Here is a 19,842-nt window from a genome sequence, read left to right as displayed (position 1 = left end):
CAGTCTCTTTAGTGAGATTCTTTTTCCAATTTGATGTGCAAAAGGAGGCATTCAGAAGACATCTTTAGAAGATTCACAGCCAAACTTTGTGGTTTTCCCATAATGCTTTGCAGCAGCAGCTTTGCTTAGTTCTCCGTCTGGATGATGGAGGCTGAGACTGGACACCTTACGGAGGATGTTCTCATGGTCGTGATCCGTGTGTCGTGACATTAATCTGTCGTTAGCATTTATATTTAGAACTAAAGTCTTAAGTAGCTTGAAGCTAAATATTTAGTTAGCAAACTATTACATTTACTCAGTAAACATAAATATTTAGTTTGAGGCAAATTACCTTACACAATAACTGTTTTAATCTAAATATTTAGTAAGCATGCTAAATGTTTAGTTTGCTAATTAGCAATGATAAAAATTGACATGACCAACAACTCGTGAATAGAAGTTAGCAATACCAACTTTTTATTTTGGTAGTAAATTTACATATTATCTTAATATTCAGCTTCAAACTATTTAGTTCGAAGTCTAATATTTAGATAGCGAGCTAAATATTTAACTCATAAGCTAATTATTTAGCTCCAAACTTATATTTAGTACGTAAACTTTTTGTGTTTAGTCCGTTTCAGTTTAATATGTAGCTTCAAATTTAATATATTTAGATTAAATAGCTAATCTAGTTAGATTAAAGCTATTTGCATTCAGCTTTAATCTAAATATTGAGAAAGCATGCTAAATGTTTTTTGTTTGCTAACTAAATATTTAGCAATGACAAAATTGTAGCACGAGTCGGGACTTTACGTGGAGGTTAGCAAGACCATTTTTATTTTGGTTGTCCACTTATATGCAGTAAATTTGCTTCAAACTAAACATTTTATGTGAAGCTAAATATTTAGTTAGCATACTAAATAACCAGACATTTAAATCGCTAACTAAATATTTAGCTTGTAACTAAATATTTTTGCTGGGAAATAAATAGTTGGTAAACGAAATATTTAGTTAGCATTCTAAACATTTAGCTTGCTAACTACTGCTTGTAGCTAAATATTTTGTTGGGAACTAAATATTTAGACGTTAAGTTTGTTTGGTAATTTCTGGTTTTGTAAACCAAATACTTAACTTTCTAAATGATAAGTTTGAAACACGAATCCCGATTCTTTTCTTTTAATTTTTTTCTTTTTTTGAATTATGACAGGCTAAATAATGCAAAGGATACAAATAATTTCACTTTAAGCAGTTTAAAAAACTGCCTAAATCTGCGTCTCTGTACTTACTGTACCTGTAAATAAAATAAAGCTAAAAGATGAAACGAACAAAGAGATTGCGAAATGAATGTAAACACTTCACTTCCCAGCATGCCTTGTCGCCAGGGCGAGTTTATGACGTCATGGCGAGTATAAATGCGTCTGCAGGAAAGAATTTCTTCCTCCATTGTTACATTGTAACAAGCGGGGCCGGGGCGAACCGGGGTGGAGAGGAAAAAAGCGTCTTCTCGTTAGAAAATCTCCAACAATCTGACACCAAACGAAACAAACCAATCCGCGTCTTTTTTTCCTCCTGTCTTGTTTAATTTAAAAAGCGAGAAGACAGCGAAGTGAGCCCAGCCGACCGAACCCGGTCCCGGTGAGGAAACAGAAAGGGGGGTAAAAAAAAAAAAAAAGAAAAGAGAAAAGAAAGAAAAAAGCGATAAACGAGCACAAATGTCAGCGGATTTCTCCATTGTAATAATTTTCAGCCTCAAATTGGGAAGATAGCACATCCGGCTGTGTGCGTTGTTCATGCTGCACCGAAAAATGTTGGGAAATAACCCAATGACGCCCCTCTTTCTTCCTTTTTTCCTCTCGGCTGTCCTTTAAACACAAAGGTATGCCACATTTAAATAAAAGCAGTCGCTCCTGTCAGGCAACTGTAATCTTTCGGCGTGCAGAACAATGAGCTTGCAACCCATGTAACCTCATACAGCTAGCAAGAGACAGAGAAGTATTGCAAATTGACAATCAGCCAGATCACTTTGTTGCAGGGATATCGGTTGTTTTTTGGGGGGTTTTGCACATAAAAAGCGTCTCACTGCGCGATAAAAGATTGATGTGCAGCTCAGATTGGAAAGAAAGACGACCTCCGAGGCTGTTGGATTAAGGGTCCCTCTTTCTGCCCCAGGTAAGGAGGTCCAGTGTCTCTTAAATGTGGGCTTTGTGTGTGTGTGCGTGTGTGTGAAAGGGAGAGAGGGAGTGGGAAAAAAAGGGGGGGTGAGATGGTTAAATGGTGATAGGGAGGACCGAGCATTTGGCTGTTATAGGCTGATAGTGTTCAGGATTTTACAATGCATTTAAACTGACATCATGTCCACTCTGCAAGTCATGGTTAGACTGAAACACACAGCAGCTGCAGCAGCTTCGGTGACAGAAACTCCACGTCTGATTTTAATAAAATTCACCTCTTATCGTTTTGCATGAGTGTGATCTACTTTGTGTGCATAGGTAGGTAGCAGAGCTGCACAATTTATTGGCTTTCTGTGCAATAATGCAAAAAAGAAAGGATGGAAAACCATTTAAACTGCTTGGCAGTATCATATTTGGTCACCTTGATGGACTGTTACTGTCCTTGATACACCTGATCTCAGAGATTTAGATGTTAAAGCTCATAAGGAGAGAGGTGGAGTCATTTTAGTCATTGCAACATTTGAGGTGCATTAATATTTATTAATATTGTGCAGCCAGAACAGATCACAAACTGTGTTTTAAAGAATAGGCCTGTCACGATAGGTGATAAATTGCCCCAGAAGTTAATGCGATAAATAATAATATCGTTGTTTTGAGACCATTTTCACGTAATAAAATGGTAATGGTGGCAAAATAAAGATCTCAAAGGTCAATAAATTCTATTCTAACACTTGAGAGGGAAGACATTTTAAATATCTGAAATAAATAAAACAACAGAAACAACAAATAAAATAAATTATGAAGTATCTGTAAACTAAAGGGCGAGTTGTGACCAAAGCACCAGACTGAAGACTTTATCCATTCAGTTTTTAGTAAAAAGAGAGATAAAAAAGCAAATTATTGAGTTCATTTGTATCAGACTTGCACGCACTAGAAGTTGTAGATTTACATCTATTCAGCTACGCTAACATCCCACCAACATTTCTTGTGAATATTCTTTTATGCACAGATGTGCAGTCACGTTTTGTAAAATTATTACACATTTTTTAAATATATGTATGCTATTTTTTACAAGTGCATTGTGTTTTTATGCTGTAAATTTGCCCTAAATGTCTAGTCTCTTATTCTTAATGTCTATTTTTATATTTTCATCTACATGTGAATCTAAACACTTCAACTTGCCTGTCACTTTGCTGCTGATGCACTAGAGGGGCAATAAATGTTATTCTATTATTTTCTATTCAATTATAAAAAAAATTGCTAGACAAAAACTAGAAAATTTTGTAATTAATTTAAGAAATTTTCTAGAAAAAATGTGGACATTTGTGAGTTTGGAAAGTCAGAAATTTGCTACAAAAAATCTGAAATTTTAAGATTAATCTCAGAAAATTTTCTAGAAAAAATGTGGAAACTTCTGAGTTTGGAAAAGTGAAAATTTGCTAGACAAAAACTAAGACATGTTGAGATTAATGTAAGACATTTTTCACTCTAAATGAGGAAATTTCTGAGTTTCAAAAGTCAAAAATGTTAAACTTTTGGACATTTCCTGAGTTTCAAAAGTCGTGACAATCAAAATTCTTATCATAAGAAATGTTTAACAATAAACATTTCTTATGTTTATTGTTTAGGGAAGTAAAAATGCTTACACCACTATCTGTAAGCATTTTTAAAGGGGGTCTCAAGCTAAATCGCCCCCTTTCTTGTCTGCACTGTAAAAATCAATTGATTTTTTGTATAGCACATTTCAGCAACAAGCCAATGTTGCATAGTAAAAATACAAAGTCATAGAAAACACCACACAGCCAACAATTAAAACATTACATTTTGCCAAGAGCCATAAAATCTATGTATCGTTGCACCCTGAGAGAGTTTAATGCTAAAGTTGATTTCTGAGTCACAGCTTCTGATTTGGCAGTAATTCAAGGAACTACTTCACTTTCATCGCTTGATGAAAATCTAAAATGCTTCATCAGTCGGTCCATCCATCCATCCATCCATCCATCCATCCATCCATCCATCCATCCATCCATCCATCCATCCATCCATTCATCCATCCATCCATCCATCCATCCATCCATCCATCCATCCATCCATCCATTCATTCATTCATTCATTTTCTGCTTCTTATCCGGGGTCGGGTTGTGGGGGCAGCAGCTTCAGAAGGGAGGCCCAGTCTTCCCTTTCCCCAGCCACTTCTTCCAGCTCCTCCGGGGAACCCCAAGAGACAGCCAGCCAAGAGACATAGTCCCTCCAGCGTGTCCTGGGTCTTCCTCGGGGCCTCCTCCCGGTGGGACGTGCCCAGAACACCTCACCAGGGAGGCGTCCAGGAGGACTCCTGACCAGATGCCCGAGCCACCTCAACTGGCTCCTCTCGACGTGGAGGAGCAGCGGCTCTACTCTGAGTCCCTCCCGGATGACCGAGCTGCTCACCCTATCTCTAAGGGAAAGCCCAGTCACCCTGCGGAGGAAACCCATTTCAGCCGCTTGTATCCGTGATCTGGTTCTTTCAGTCATGACCCAAAGCTCATAACCATAGATGAGGGTGGGAACGTAGATCGACCGGTAAATAGAGAGCTTCGCTTTTTGACTGAGCTCTCTCTTCACCACGACGGACCGTTACAGCGCCCGCTTCACGGCAGACGCTGCCCCAATCCGCCTGTCCATCTCCCACTCCCTTCTTCTCTCATTCGTGAACAAGATCCCCAGATACTTAAACTCCTCCATTTGAGGCAGGACGACCCCCCTGACCCAGAGAAGGCACTCTACCCTTTTCTGGCTCAAACACTGAATCTATTTATTCATCTGAGTTTCTGGCTGTCCAGCCGTCCATCGGTGTATGTGCGTACATGCACAGCTTTGGCTGGAACATCACTAATGCAGTAACTGTGATTTCTTACACGGCTGCATTAAGTTTGTGGTTCTGTCTGCAGACAAAGCCTCGTGTTTTCATTCGGATCTGTGCCACAGCTTAAGGTGCTTCCGTTCACTTTGATTAAAGCTGCAGATGTGATAAATTTCACCTTGTGGCTGCCTGAGACGGAATCAGGTGGGTTAACGCCATAGAGACCGCTCGCTTCAAGGCTCTTCGCGTGAACTACGCTTGCCCAGTTGCCATGGTTACAGCTCTACACTTGATAATTTCAGAATGGGATTTAATGTGCGATGTTCAGGATGGAGCAGCGGCGGCAGCAGACAGATGAAATGATGGAGGTGGAATACAGATGAAAGGAGGCAGATGTGCTGTTTGTTTCCATATCGTCAGAGCAGAAACAGAAACATTTAGAAACATGCAGAGAAAGTTCCCTTATTAACGGATTTAACATGCATTTAAACATAGTGGCTTTTCTTGCCCCGACTGTGCCCTCAGATAGCAGGTTTCCATGGAGGCAGGTCCGTCCCTAAGCCTCAAACGAAGATATGAAGAGGTGGACAGCGGCTCTCTGTTCTCTACACCTAAGGACTCGGACGATGACATCTCCAGCAGTGACAGCGCAGACAGCTGCGACAGCCTCAACCCGCCTTCCAGCACCCCGTTCACTCGTAAGCAGCAGCAGACGTGGAAAAAAGAAACACCAACACACCTGGGACATTGTTTATGTTCAGAAAAAAAAAATTTTACAAAACTCATCTGATTTGGGCCTTTTGAGTTTTAAATAAAGTACAATGTTTTCAAAGCATGCGTTCATTGGAAAAAGAAAAGAAAAATTTGGGTCTCAACTGCTTTTAAAAACAGCCCAAAAAATAAATGGGTTTTTTTTGGCAATAAGTTTACCTTTTTTGGTTTCTGTAAAATGATAAAAACTGTTGAGTTACTTTTGACGGACACTGTGCCGTTACCTAGCAACGACAGCCAAGCCCCGCCCCGTTACCTAGCAACCCAGGCAGAGTTCCAGCACGTTTGGTCTATGGATTTCTGCTGGAAACCCAGCAGAAATCTGCTTTTCAAATGTTTTTCAGACATGTACAGTTGTATGTTTGCAGCCATTTTTATGTGTGACTGTAAAAGTTGAGTTGGGGGTTGTGGCCAGCGGTAGCTAATTTGGATTTAAAGTGACAGCAGCCCTAAAACAGCTCAAAATATTCAGAACTGACCAGACTAAAAACTCTATTTAAGAATAATTTTGAGCAAAAAAAAATAAAAGTAATAATCATGTTGTGTATAACCCACATACCTACCTTAGCCTGTTTAAGGAAGCACAACAGAGACACTCAGCTCCAACTCTTTGTTTCTCCGTCATCAGCCACCTCCATCCTCAGACAGCACAAGCCGTCGCCGGGGGGGAAGCGGGTTCGCTTCGATGTGGTGACGGTGTACTACTTCCCCCGGCGGCAGGGCTTCACCAGCGTGCCCAGCCAGGGGGGCAGCTCCCTGGGCATGGCGCGGCACCACTCCTCCATCAGACACTACACGCTGGGCGAGTTCGCACGCGAGCAGGAGAGCAGCCACCGACACACGCTGCGCCAGCACCTGCGTCAGGAGAAGCTCAACGCTCGCAAGATGAAGGTACGTCCACAGAGAGACTGCAGCGCATCTTCTCTGCATTCATTAAAAACATTTATGGTAAGAGTATTAACCAGCATGCACCAGTCAGGCAAAACATCATGACCACTAACAGGTAAACTGATTCTGACGCTGTCTTCATGATAACACTGTTAAAAAGTAATCGCCCCTTAAAGATGTAATTTTATTCCTTTTTTCCACATTTGCTACATTTTGAAACAAATATCTCCAGAACTAATATTTATTTGCAGAATATTGCAACAACTTTAATAATGCAGTGTCCGTCTTTGGATATCCTCCAGATTATTCTCAATTTTTATTTTGGTTTTTGCATTATTTAAAGAGTTTTCTGCTACTGTTTTTCTCTCCCTGTTTAAAATTCAGCTGCATAACCACAGGAGTGCAGAAACCTCTCACCTGCGTTACACACTGAGGTTGCATGTGATGTCATCAGCTCGGCTGCTGCAGACTGAACCGCAACACAAGCTCTCAAAAGGGCGGCTGGCCTCTGGGGATTTCAGAAACTCTTTCAACTTTATTCAAGTGTATTTTGTATTTTTAACTCAAAAAATCATTAAACATTTCAATTTACACATCTGAAATAGCAGCATAAATGCTTTAGCTTAGTTCTAACCCTAAATTAAGTTATTTTTTTAGTAGTTGTGGATTAGAAGTGTAGAAATTTGTGTATATTGAGTTGGCAAAATGCAAATGTGTTCATATTATAACATATTATAAAAAGAGAAGAAATTAAAAGCAGTAAATATTTGATTTCTTTCTTTCTATTTGTGAAATGCATCATAAATGAGAAGTCCCGTTTGTTTTTAATCTTTAAATCTGTCAACTCACTGAATTCAACTAGATGCATATTTTTGATAGACGTAAGAGAAAGGCATATTCTTTGATCCATCAATATAAATATTATTTCATATCCTTCATTTTTTTATTGAAGGAAATGAGAAACAAGAGAGCGCTTCATAAAAACATTTCTGTTTTTGTCTTAAAAGAAATTTGAATTGTCCCAAAGGAATAAAGGTTTCTATCTGTGTTTTCTGCTTTATTGCTTTTAAGAAAAGACCTAAAGGAAAACAGGGGTTCTTTAGCCTGATCTCCAAATAAAAGTAACCTTGTAAAGTTTGTTGCTTTTAAAGATGTGCTTTTGCGACGCCGTTGGGATTTTCCTTCTAGTGGAAATCAGTTGTGACTGAAGCTGCGGCCTCTTCACGGCTCCACTTTCCCTCCCGCAGCTGACGAGGAACGGCACGGTGGAGTGCGCTCAGGCAGACCTGCTGACTCTGGAGGACGTCTCCGACGAGGACCTCGACGTGGACGCCGTGGAGGTGGACGACTGTTTCTTCCTGCAGCCTCTGCCGACGAAGCGCCGCCGAGCCCTGCTGCGAGCCTCCGGCATCGCGCGCATCGACGCGCGGGAGAAAACCGAACTGAGAGCCATCCGCCTCTCCAGGGAGGAATGTGGCTGTGACTGCCGCCTGTTCTGTGACCCTCGCCACTGCGGCTGCAGCCAGGCCGGCATTAAGTGCCAGGTAAGGCCTGGAAGACTTACTGAAAGGAAGGAAAATCCAATGCGAAGTTCACATTTTGCACATTTTTATACATATTTTATATATATTTGGGTCTCTACTGCTTCTAAAAACAGCCCGTGTGCTTAAAAGTGAAATATGCCCAGCCGTTTTTGGCAACAAGTTAGAGTTTTTTGGTGTCTGGAAAATGAGCCGTTACAAAAACAACTACCCCAGCCAAGCACCATTACCTAGCAGCCCAACCAGATCTCCAGCTGGTGTTACTGCTGTATGCACTGTACAATGGCTGCTGGAAAAGACAAATGTGTGGCCGGTGACCTACCATCCAGAAACCATTTGCTGCATTCTAGTTGGTTATGCGGGAGGCTGTATGAATGCTTTTCAAAGATGTACAGTTGTTTGTAGGCCTTTCCAGCAAGAGAATATGTATCAAGCAAATTTCAATCGAGTTTATTTGAAATCATAAATGTCATAAAAACATCGTACAGCCAACTGTTGTGAAAACAATTAACAGACACTGTATTTTGTGAAATGTTATTGTTGAAATCAGAAAAAAAAATCAAATATGTTGGTCAGTGCTTCATTTATTATGGTTCAAAAGCAACTCTAAACAGGTAGGTTTTTTGATTTAAAGGAACTCAGCAGTTTTACAGTGTAAATCTTGAGATTATGGGCGTGGCCAGCAGCAGCTTATTTGGATTTAAAGAGACAGCAGCTCTTTCTGGAAGCAGATCAAACAAGGCAGAACTGAGCAAACTAAAATCTGATTTTCTAAGAATAATTTTGTGCAAAAAAATGTAATGAACATGTTTTCTGTGGATAGACCAATCCTAACCTGTTCAAGTTTAAGTTTCTGGACTGAAGTGTTGAGACAGGTGTGTTTTGTTCTTCAGGTGGATCGCATGTCTTTTCCATGCGGCTGCTCCAGGGACGGCTGCGGCAACGCTGCGGGTCGCATCGAGTTCAACCCCCTGCGTGTCCGAACACACTACCTGCACACCATCATGAAGCTGGACGTGGAGAAGAGGCGGACGCCGATCGCGGGACCCGGGGAGCCGTACACTGAGTCCGACCCCTTGTCTTCGCCCTCCTCCACTTGCCCCACGTCCCCGACCTTGTCCTCCGGCATCGGCCTGGACTCGGAGCTGGAGGAGAGCGAGGTGCAGTCGGTGGAGCAGGATATCCTGGAGCGGGAAAACGAGACGGCGGTGCTGCACCTGCAAAGCGCCGAGGAGCAGGAGAGGCGGGAGAGGGAGGAGGCGGTGCAGCAGGAGCTGAGCTCTGCTGGGGTCGCGGGGTCACACCCTCTCTGCCTCCTGCCTGAGCAAGGAGAAGAAGAAGAAGCAGCTCCGGGTGTTGATCAGATCCTCCTGCAGGGACCTTTTCCGACTGGCGCTACCGTCTTGTGCATCTCTGACTCCCAGGAGGAGAGTCCATCGGAGCTCCTCAAAGACTCTCTGCTCTACTATCAGCTCAGCACCATCGAGCCCGGCGCCTTCGAGACGCTGCCTTCAGCTGAGGAAGAGGACCAGCCTTCACAGAGTGAGCCTTCGCAGAGCGAGCCTTCGCAGAGAGAGCCTTCGCAGAGCGCAGGTGGAACTGAGCTCACAGAGAAGAAGCAGGAAGCAGTTGGAGATTTCCAAGGGGACGCGCGTCACGTCAACGCCAGCGGACAGATTGTGGGCGACAGTTTGACCACCATGAACTTGTGCACAGATGTGGAGGAGGAGGCGGAGAAGAGTCCCTCAAGTCCGGATAACAACGTCCCAAAAGAGCAAAACCAGGAGGAGTCCGGGTCGGAGAAAGAAGCAGATCCACTGCCTCCTGAAGTTTAGCATTAGCGTCTTTGCAGATATTTTGCACAATAGCTTCATCTAAGATGAGTAAATACTACATATTCCACATTTATCACTGCTATCCGCAACATCTACAGGTGTCTTAGGCTACGTTCACACTGCAGCCCGAAGCAGAGGCGCAGAAAAAAACGATTCTATCCAGCATCGCGATTCACAGCTCTGGAAATCGATTTTAAGTTGCATCACATTACCTGTCCTCTCAGCCACCTAATGTGTTTTTAATAATCCTCTGATATTTTTCTTATTTAAAAAAAGCCAGGTAGCTAAGCTAACCTAATACTGTAATTTAAGTTACATAATTTTATGCACAGACTTATTTTTATTTAAATATAAACTGATGAAACTTGATAGAGTATGGAACCTTATAGGATTGTTGAAAATGAATGTTTTACTTGTTTACACGCTTTTCTTCTCATCAATCACATAATTTAAACAGAATCTCTAGAATATTTAAACAGAAAAAATTGGTTTCTTAATAAAAAATCGAATTGGAATTGAATTGTGAGACATTGAAAGATTTACATCTCTAGCTTGAAGTTTCTCAAATCTGATTTTTTTCTGATATGATCCAGTTTTTACACTTGGATATCTTCCTAAATCCGGTACATATCTAATCTTTTCAAATGTGACCTGCGTCTCTCCAGTGCAACTGATACTCAATTGATATTTGGAACAAGGAAGAAAAATAACAGCATAGCAGAAAATAAAGCGGAGAGCAATCCATAAAGAGAAAGTTAGAAAGTTGGACAATTTTACTTTTGCAAACTTTAGCTGCATTTTCATTTCAAATGTGCGTAAAACTTTGTTGATGTTTTGCTAAACTGGACAATTTCACAATTGTTTCACTGTGTTTTCATTAAATAAGTACAGTTAAAGTCGTTAAAAAACATAATCCTCGTTCCACTTCCTGTTGTCTTCTTTGTCGTTTCTGCCAGTAGTAAAACATGTTTCCTTTGCAATTTTGCGAAATACACCAACTTTGATGCAGCTGAAAATCCACCTCATCCAAGAACAAAACCTACTTCATCAAAAAATGTGAGTTTTTTTCTAAATTGGCATGTTTATACTTGGCAAATTTATTTTCATAATTCCAGTTTAAGCAGTTTTCAGATAAATGGCAATAGTTCGCTACTGCGCAGTATTACCATGGTATCCGGATTCAGTTGCAACTCGTGATGCAAAGAAAAGAGTTGCAATTTTTTACAAATACACTAATTTTGATGCAGCCAAAAAACTACTTCATCTTAGCACAAAAAGATTTTCTTATCGAGTTGTTTTCTAAATTATTTATTTAGGTAAATATAAATGCAGCTAGTGAGCGCGCTCACTGCTTCATTACTGCGTCCTCTACTGCGCATGCCGCACACTGTCTGGTCATTTGTAGTTCGCGCAGGAAATCGCATACAAGTCGCATGTACTTGGAAATGTGAACAACCACAACAGCAACAAAATGTCATTAAAACATTTGAATTGAGCATTAAGGGCTGCAGTGTGAACGTAGCTTTCTAGTGAGTAACATTAAGTTTCTAAGAGCGTCAGAAAACAGGAGCAGAGATGCTGGAAGCACATTAAGTTCACTCCCATGGCGTAGCGCGAGAATGCAGTTACATAAAGTCAACCTTAGAGGGGATTCTGCTGGGAGTGATGAATGCGGCCTTATTTGGAAACCATTAACTCGGCTCCAGAAACACAGAGTGCAAACACTGACTGAAGCCTTTTTGTTTGCTTGATGTATAAAGCTATCAACGCTGAACACAAACTGCTAATCGTGTGCAAGATGCCGGCGTACCTGCCGGCTCTTTTTCCGCCACAGCAAACCTGATGCTGTAGTCGAGCCAAACGAAGGCGTCCGGTCGCTCCCTCTGCTAACTACACCGAATGATCCTGGAAATACTTGTTTTCTTTTTTGCGTGCTGTACACGCCGCATTCGCGACATGCTGGAGAGCTGCTGTTTTCTTTGGTCTGTGTGCACATTGTGAAGTGAAAGCAGCACCAGCTTCGCCGCTCGGAGATATGAAGGAAGAACCAAGGAGGCAGCAGATTAGCGCTGGCCTTCGTTGTTACTATCGCTTACTTTCAGACTGCCGGCACAATTGCAGTCAAAGGGACGAGAAGAAAAGGTCACTTATAGCTAATTTACTGACATTATTTCTTGAATTAATGTGTCTTTTGTGAATTAGATGCTGTTCAGTCCTTGCAGTCTGTTTGGGAATGAAAGGAAACGGTTCTTCTTTCACAGTGCCACATTGTTACTCCATAATTAGTCAGATGTGATAAAATGCCAGAACAGAACTTCTTAGTCGATTCAATGCTTGTTTTTTGTGTAAAGAAGCGTTGATTATAAATCGAGCCAAATTAGTGCCTTGGAAACTAATTTGTTCCTCTGGAATCTTCAAAAAAAAATTAAAATTCATGTTACAACTACAAATTTAGGTAAATTTTATTGGGGTTTTTGTGTGGTGGACTAACAAAAAAAAAAGATACGTAGATTTTAGGATTTTGTTTTACAGATATGAATCTGAAAAGTGTGGAGTGCTTTTGTATTTTCTGACTAAAATTATAACAAGCTCAGATTGGATGGAGAACACTTGCCACAGATTCTCAGTAGGAATAAAGTCTGGACTTTGACTAGGCCATTCTAACACATCAATATATGCTGTAAATGTAAGCATTCTACTGAATCACTGGTTGAATATTTAAGATCATAATCCCGCTGGAAAGTGAACCTCCATCTTAATCTAAATTATTTTGCATCTGGAGGTGCAACGTAATACTGGGATTATGTTGCACACAAGTAAATACATACTTAGTCGGGCTGCAACTTATGATTATTTTAATAATTGATTATTCTTGCAACTTCTGTGATGATTAGTCAATTAATCGCATAAAGAAAATTGACACACTCTACAGATTTTTTATTTAAACACTTAGTAGGGCTGTAACGATTTGTCAAATGATTCAAGTACCTTGATTGTTAAAATTCCTCAACCTTGCCTCAAACTTCGTTAAAATATGTTTTAATATTTAGCACCATGATGATTATTTGTGTTGCGCAATGCTCTGTTGTTGATGAATGCTAAGCGCTATTAGCATAACAAAGGGTAACCTGCTGTTTTCTTATTTTTATTACTAAATTTAATATAATTTCTAATTTTTTTTTTTTGCCCCACTTGACTTAAAAAGTGAGCTATTATTGTTACAGCTTAACAAAAATAGCTCAGAAAATCTACAGAAAAGTGATTTAGAGATGCATGGATATGAAACATTTGGCTAATATTGATTTCTAATATGAACACCACTGTTATGGCAGTATTTACAAATATTTATTTTATTTGTTAAAATTTTCTATATGATTACTCGATTACTAAAATTTACAACAGCCCTACACTTAATACTTTTTATATACAATGTTAAATATACAGTAAAGTATGAATATAAGGAAATCAATCCCTATTTAAAATAAGAAAATAAACATTTTATTGCCTAAGAGGCAATAAAAGAGCATTCCTTTTGTGAATCTGAAACTATGTCACTATGGCTAAAACATTCTAGCATCTTAAGGCGTTTTTATCTTAAATGTAAATATTTTTCATGCAGTTAATTAGTGCTCTAAATATGCAGTTTTTTCAGCAAACAGCCTTTTTTTGAGTCTATATACTCCAATTGACGATTAATCGATTACTAAATTAGTTGACGATAATTTTATTAATTGTTTCAGAAGTCATCAGTTGATTTCTGAGGCTAGTTGATTGCACTGGATTTTATTTAGGGGTATCAGTGTGAATTCAAAAGCATGCAACATGATAAAACATGAAAAAGTTCAAGGGGTATAAATACGTTTACAGGGCACTTCAAAAATAAAAAACAAGCATTTGAGTTAATTGTAATCTGCAACATGTGCAGCTAAAAGTACTTACACCAATCAATGTGATGTTAATAATTTATGAATCAGACTTACAGCTTGATTTTGTGTGTGTGAAATGTGTTTGTGTATTAACCTACTTTACTGTCGTACGTCCATGTCGGTGAGAAAGTTGCGTTTAAATCTGTGTGCATGCATGCGTGGATGTTATCTAGACTGTATTAGACCTGGAACTTTAGTACGAATGCGTATTTTAAACCTAAAAGGTGCTGATGTTATAGATTTACAACTTGTGAACCGGTAGGAGGAATGATTTCATGGAGATGTTTCTCGCTGATTGATCCTGAACTAAAAGTACTGGACAGCCTCCTGTAGAAATGCAATAGCTCCCGTACTGCAAATTTTAAATGTGCTGACGGTAAGATGAGGCGTTTTTTTTGTCAACAAGTGTGTAAATGGAGTCGTGTAACTTTATTTTTATTTTTTGGGGTTTCTTTTCTTTAAGCTCTGTCTGAAGAACACGGAGCTGCAGAAGTAAGCCGGCAGCTCTTACACAAAATCAGTCCTTTGTTCTGGTGCCTGAAATTCCCACAGTTGCTTTGGGCAACGGCTCGCCTAACACAGGATGTGCTGCTGTGTATAAGCTGTCTGATGTGTTTCTTTAGCCTTTTGTATTGTCTTTATATAATCCTGTATAAGAGCTGCAACAAGGCAGTGGTTTCAGACCTAATTAAACGACGCCGTCATCCATCAGTCTTTTAACAGAGCAGTCTCCTGTAGTTGTTGTGAGGCTGCAGATTTATCGTGGCTCTTCTGTGCTCGCGTGACTTGCCTTGACATAATACCATGTTTGAAGTAATTATGATTGCAGGCTGAGTATTGTTGAGCTTTTGTCTTTGGCTTTCTGCTAATAGATTTAGGTTTGGGACCACTGTACCAAATTAACTCTAGCGCTCTCTGTGTTTGTGTGTTTAACTGTATGAAAGGGGAGAGCGATTGTTGAGAAGACTGATGACTTCACCTAAAAGCTGTGAGAACGGGACTCTCATGCTACTTGTTGCCTAAAGTGGAAAGACAAAAGTTTTTATACAAAAATAAAAACAATAAAGTACTTCATTCAGGAATTGTGTTTTATTCTGTACATGATTTCCTTACTTGATACAGATTACAAGGCTGAAATATTCTATAAGACTCTAAGTTTTCTTGCTTTCAAACAGTGTTAATCCACTTGAATTGGAGAAAGCCCAGACGGAGCTGTGGCGTGAGATTATAATCGAGCAGAATTCAACCAAAAATACAACAAAAAAATAGTCACATACGTAAAAAATAAGTTATCAAGTGAAATATGTTGTCCCCAGCAAACGTAGCTTGACGGATGATTGTTAGCGATCCGAGCATTTCAGCTCCAGTATGTTTTTACATCTTATTTAACAAATCTGTCACCAAGTCTTGACAGTGTTGTTATGAGACAGATAATCTGTGAAAATATCGATCTCCTCCTTGAAATTCGCCACCAAAAACAACCAATCAGAGTCATTAGGAGGGTCTTGGCTATCAATGCTGCTAAATGTGCAACATGGCTGAGGAATAACTTACCGTTACAGGGAAACAGTTTATCCGCCGTTATTGGTGGTCATGCTAACTAGCATTAGCATTCACAACATGCTAGCTAGCTGTAGCGTACCAGACAGCAATGGGGGAAGACGGAGGAGTTGGGTTTTTTCCTAGAATATTTATCTCATATCATGCTGTAGTTACATGGTGACAGTTTCAACAAATATGCAAAATATGTTTTGTATATAAGTTGCATAACTGCGACTTTAAGATGTTTCTTGTATTTGATCTCCAGGTTTGCACACGGCTCACTCTGCATTATGGAAACTAAAGCCTTCACGTTTCCTGGCTACTGCTGGACAAGTCAAGGCTTCAAACCCCCTACCTATTATTTTTTAAAGATTGAGCAATCTCATATTCAGTCCAGTCTGAACTGGACTAAAGCTCCATTTTTCTGACACACTGATGAACCTCCTTCAACTGTCTGGCTTGGAGATGAAAGGTCCTGTCCATTTCATGATGCACAATCCCGTTCATTAGCTTCTAGATGCGCTGAAGTTGTTCTTTATCCAGAAAAACAACCTCAAAACATAAAGTCTCCACCTCAATCCTTTAATATGGAAACTATACTCATTGGGTCATGGTCCAGTATTTCACTTTCTTGTTGTAGATGAACAAGAATTTCTTAGAGACTTCTGCAGATCTTTCAGTTTTTTTACCCCTAGGTTTTACATTTCATTATTGTTTTTTTTTGTACTCATAAAAGACAGACTACTGATAAACCAATGCGGTGTTAAGAACATATTTATAAAACTTTATCTCTTGGCATTCTGTCAAGTTTTTGGAGCTGAATAAAACCCACAGATATGAATTTCTATGAAAATGTACGTTCTGCCATGTAATTTTAGGGTCTTTCATTCGTCATCATTAAACACAATGTAACTAAAAACATTGTGTTCTAGTTGGGTAAAAGATTAGGCCAAGTCAGCATTTTAGCTTTTAGAAAGACTTATTTCTATTGTGTTTATTTTTATACTTAAGCATTTTAATTGCTTTCTATGTCTAATTCTGTATATATCACACTCATCAGCTTCATTTTGCACATGTTCATAACCTCCAACTAACCATATGTGCATAGTAGAGTTATGTACATTTACTTTGGTCACTTTTTAATTATATGTTTTAATTTAATCTTGCAGCTGTTTGATACATATAAAAAAAGCAGATATCCTTCATATTGGCTCCGCATAAAATATTTGTAGATCTGGGGCGAATTTCTCAATCAAATTTTACTTTTGTGGTGTAGAAATAGTTTTATTTTCATTATATTTTCATTCTCTGCTTTATTAACTGTAAATGTATGGAAATAAACGAACTCAGACGGTAAGGTTTGGTTTGACGAGGTATGTAACCAACCAAACTGCTGGAACCAAACCTGCAACACAGTTTCTGGTCACTAGATGGCAGTATAAATCCAGCTCTGTGTCCGTGTCACATGGTCTCTTTTCTGCGCCAACAGGACATGAGACAAAACAAATAATCCCGCATAGTGGCGTTATTGATGGCAGAATCCTTGCAGAGTTTGTTAAAATGATGTGCACGAGAATTTAAAATTTAAGTTAATATGCTTTTTTCTCAGCACCAACTGACTTTTGTGGAAAATAATTAAAATGTGGCCACAATCTTGTGACTTTGATGTCCTTATTATGAGAGCTAAAATGCTAGTTTACTGAAATTATCTTTATGCTTACTTCTTTTTTCACCTTCAATATTAATATAAATATAACTACACAAACTGCTGGGTCTTTTATTTAAGCCTAAAGCTGGTTTTATGCTGTTTGGACAAAATTTGGGTATTTTAAACTAAACAGAAATTGTGATATAAGAGATGAGAAAGAGCCTTATTATTTATTTAACTATACATTCTTTTAGACTAAGAATTTGTGGTTTTTCAATTAATTTTCAGGACTTTTTTTATTGTCCCCGAGCAAATTTACTGCACATTACCAAAGCCTGAAATGCAGTCAGATGTAATGACAAAGCTCTAAAATAAAATAGAACAGCACATTTTTGATCATTGTTCTGGAATGCTTATTGAGTTTCAGGTCTTAACCAGTAAAAACTGATTTATTTTGCAAAACATAAAAAGTAGAAGATTTATATGTTTGGTTCAGCAGTTCAGATCTACAACTTGCGATCTATACTCCTGGCAGTAAGATTTGTTTCTGATAAATAATACAGGCATATGTTGTACAAAAAAGTAAAAGTAGCATTTTGAAATTTTGGAAAAATTACACGTTGAAGTTATCTATAGCTTTTCAATATTAAGCAGAGTAGCTGAGAAGTTTTAGCCTTTTACTTCCTGAGCGGTTGGCGCAAGCTAGCGCTAGCTAGCCCCAAGTAAGCGAGCGCTAGTTAGCCCCAAGTAAGCGAGCGCTAGCTAGCCGCAAGTAAGCGGCTAGCTAGCGCTCGCAAGCGTTAGCAAGCGTTAGTTAAACATGCTAACCAAAACAAATTATTGATAAAGTCAACAAATAAAAAAAAAACAGCAAATATTTTATATGCTGTTCCATAATGGTATGGATTTTGTTTTGTAAAGTCATCTCGAATAGGGTCTATTTTCTTTCTTTGCCATATCTCTTTTTATGTCGGTACTTTCAAACCCCCATTGGTAGACTTATTAATTATACATTAGTCATTTAAACTTGCTTTTAGGAGATTTAAAATTTAATTTAGTATGCCGGGTTGGTCCAACACATAATCCAACACACTAGAAAGGAACATATTTGGTTAACCGAATAACCCAAAATGGATTGCTTTCCACCCAATATTTTTTACAGCATATTTAGTATAATTAAATAAAAGTTACAAGTCGTTAGGGTAAAACAATAAAACCCAGGCACTTTTTCATGTGAAACTTAGCACTTAAATAAACTTTATGTTTAAAAGACAAGAAGGATTTGACATAAAATCCTGCAAATTGGAAAGTTATATTTGCAAAAGACTGTTGGTTTCTTTTGATTTAAAAAGCAGCTGACAGACCAAATAAAATGGAAAAGGAAGAAAGCCTCCAATGTTTCATTTAGCAGGAGGATTTACTGTTTCTTGTGTTGGTTTGTTAAATTAAAGAAGCACTCAGCTAATTTACTGCAGTTTCCCTTTAAGAGTTTCTTCCAAAACTCTCTAGCTATGCAGTATTTTCCTCTTATTTTCCATTTGTTTTTATTTGTACCAAGAATACAGCTTTAAAAGTAAAAAAAAACCAACTAATTAGCTGTTGAGCCTTTGGAACAATTGTGGCACAGTTCCAGCATTTTGTTTCTCATTACAATTTTTGGCCTTTCCTCAGTTTTAGCTCTTAAATGGCCGGAAGAGGCCAGTTCAGTCTGACAGCTGTTGATGGAGCAAATCCCAGGCTTATGGAAAGATTTTACATTAGAAGCCTACATTATTATCTGACATCTCCGTGTTGAAAGCTGTGCATAACAATCAGCTTAATGTTGGCTTTGATCTTTGCTGTTGTGACTGGGCAGAGCCATAAGGAGCAGTTGGGAGCTCGGAGTGACGTATGTGAAATGGAAAGTTGCCTCACCGCTTCAGTCCATTGGCCTGGTCTGCAAGCGCTGCTCCAGCGCCAGGAAATAATGCTTTCTCTTATTCCTCTCTCTCTTTGTGACGCCGCCTCGGTGGCATCGTTAGACCTCCACCGAAACCAGTCGCTTTTAAATGGCGCTATTCATAAAAACCTGCCCGTGGTATTTTCACTGGTCTGCGCCGCCACTCACGTGCTGGCTGAACTATTGAGGGAAATCCAGATCTCTGGCGCAAGGTTTTCATTTTCTGGAGAGGAATCCAAATTACCTCCTAAAAGTTAGAAGCAGGGAAGAATGGAAGCAGTAAAGAACGAAAACTTTTTTTTCTTTCCATCCATAATGCAAACCTTTGATGGAGCATTTTTACACATGACATACAATTACCTATTTGTTCACCCGTCGCAGTCATTGAATTGAGGTGTTGCTTTTACTTCACTGATACGATCTTTACCGATACTCATGATACATTGTGCAGCCTCAGTTAAGGGTCAAGCAACACAGATTTTAGGTATAACAACATAAAAGCAAGATAGGAAAATATGAGAGGATATTCTTAACTAAGAGCAACATCACCGGATGAAGAACAAACACTCCTTAGCCAAAATTACACAACATACAGACTCATACCTGCAGTTAGAGGAAGACCTTTTACTTAAACAGAAGCTTTGTTATTCTAGTGCTTTTTTCTGTCTGCTGACACTGTTATGCCATTTGGAGATAAAGAAGATACAGTATGTTGACAGTGGAAGAACTTTACCTTGTTCTAATAATCTGTAATGTATTG

The 19,842-nt window shown here is 39.1% G+C and overlaps 1 protein-coding gene across 1 annotated transcript; it reads left to right on the top strand.

Moving 5' to 3' along the window:
• The first annotated feature begins 976 nt into the window (after positions 1 to 976).
• Positions 977 to 15,035, top strand: csrnp2 (cysteine-serine-rich nuclear protein 2). The gene is made up of 5 exons (XM_014972492.2): positions 977 to 2,148; positions 5,518 to 5,690; positions 6,392 to 6,654; positions 7,899 to 8,195; positions 9,086 to 15,035. The coding sequence occupies exons 2-5, from the start codon at positions 5,531 to 5,533 to the stop codon at positions 10,025 to 10,027; spliced, it is 1,662 nt and encodes a 553-aa protein (XP_014827978.2). The 5' UTR covers positions 977 to 2,148; positions 5,518 to 5,530; the 3' UTR covers positions 10,028 to 15,035.
• Positions 15,036 to 19,842: the final 4,807 nt, after the last annotated feature.

The sequence above is a fragment of the Poecilia mexicana genome, unplaced genomic scaffold, assembly GCF_051168715.1.
Source record: "Poecilia mexicana isolate PSO_F unplaced genomic scaffold, ASM5116871v1 scaffold_7, whole genome shotgun sequence".
NCBI lineage: Eukaryota > Metazoa > Chordata > Actinopteri > Cyprinodontiformes > Poeciliidae > Poecilia > Poecilia mexicana.
The sequence above is the reverse complement of the archived record's forward strand: the minus strand, read 5'-3'. Positions and strand labels throughout refer to the sequence as shown.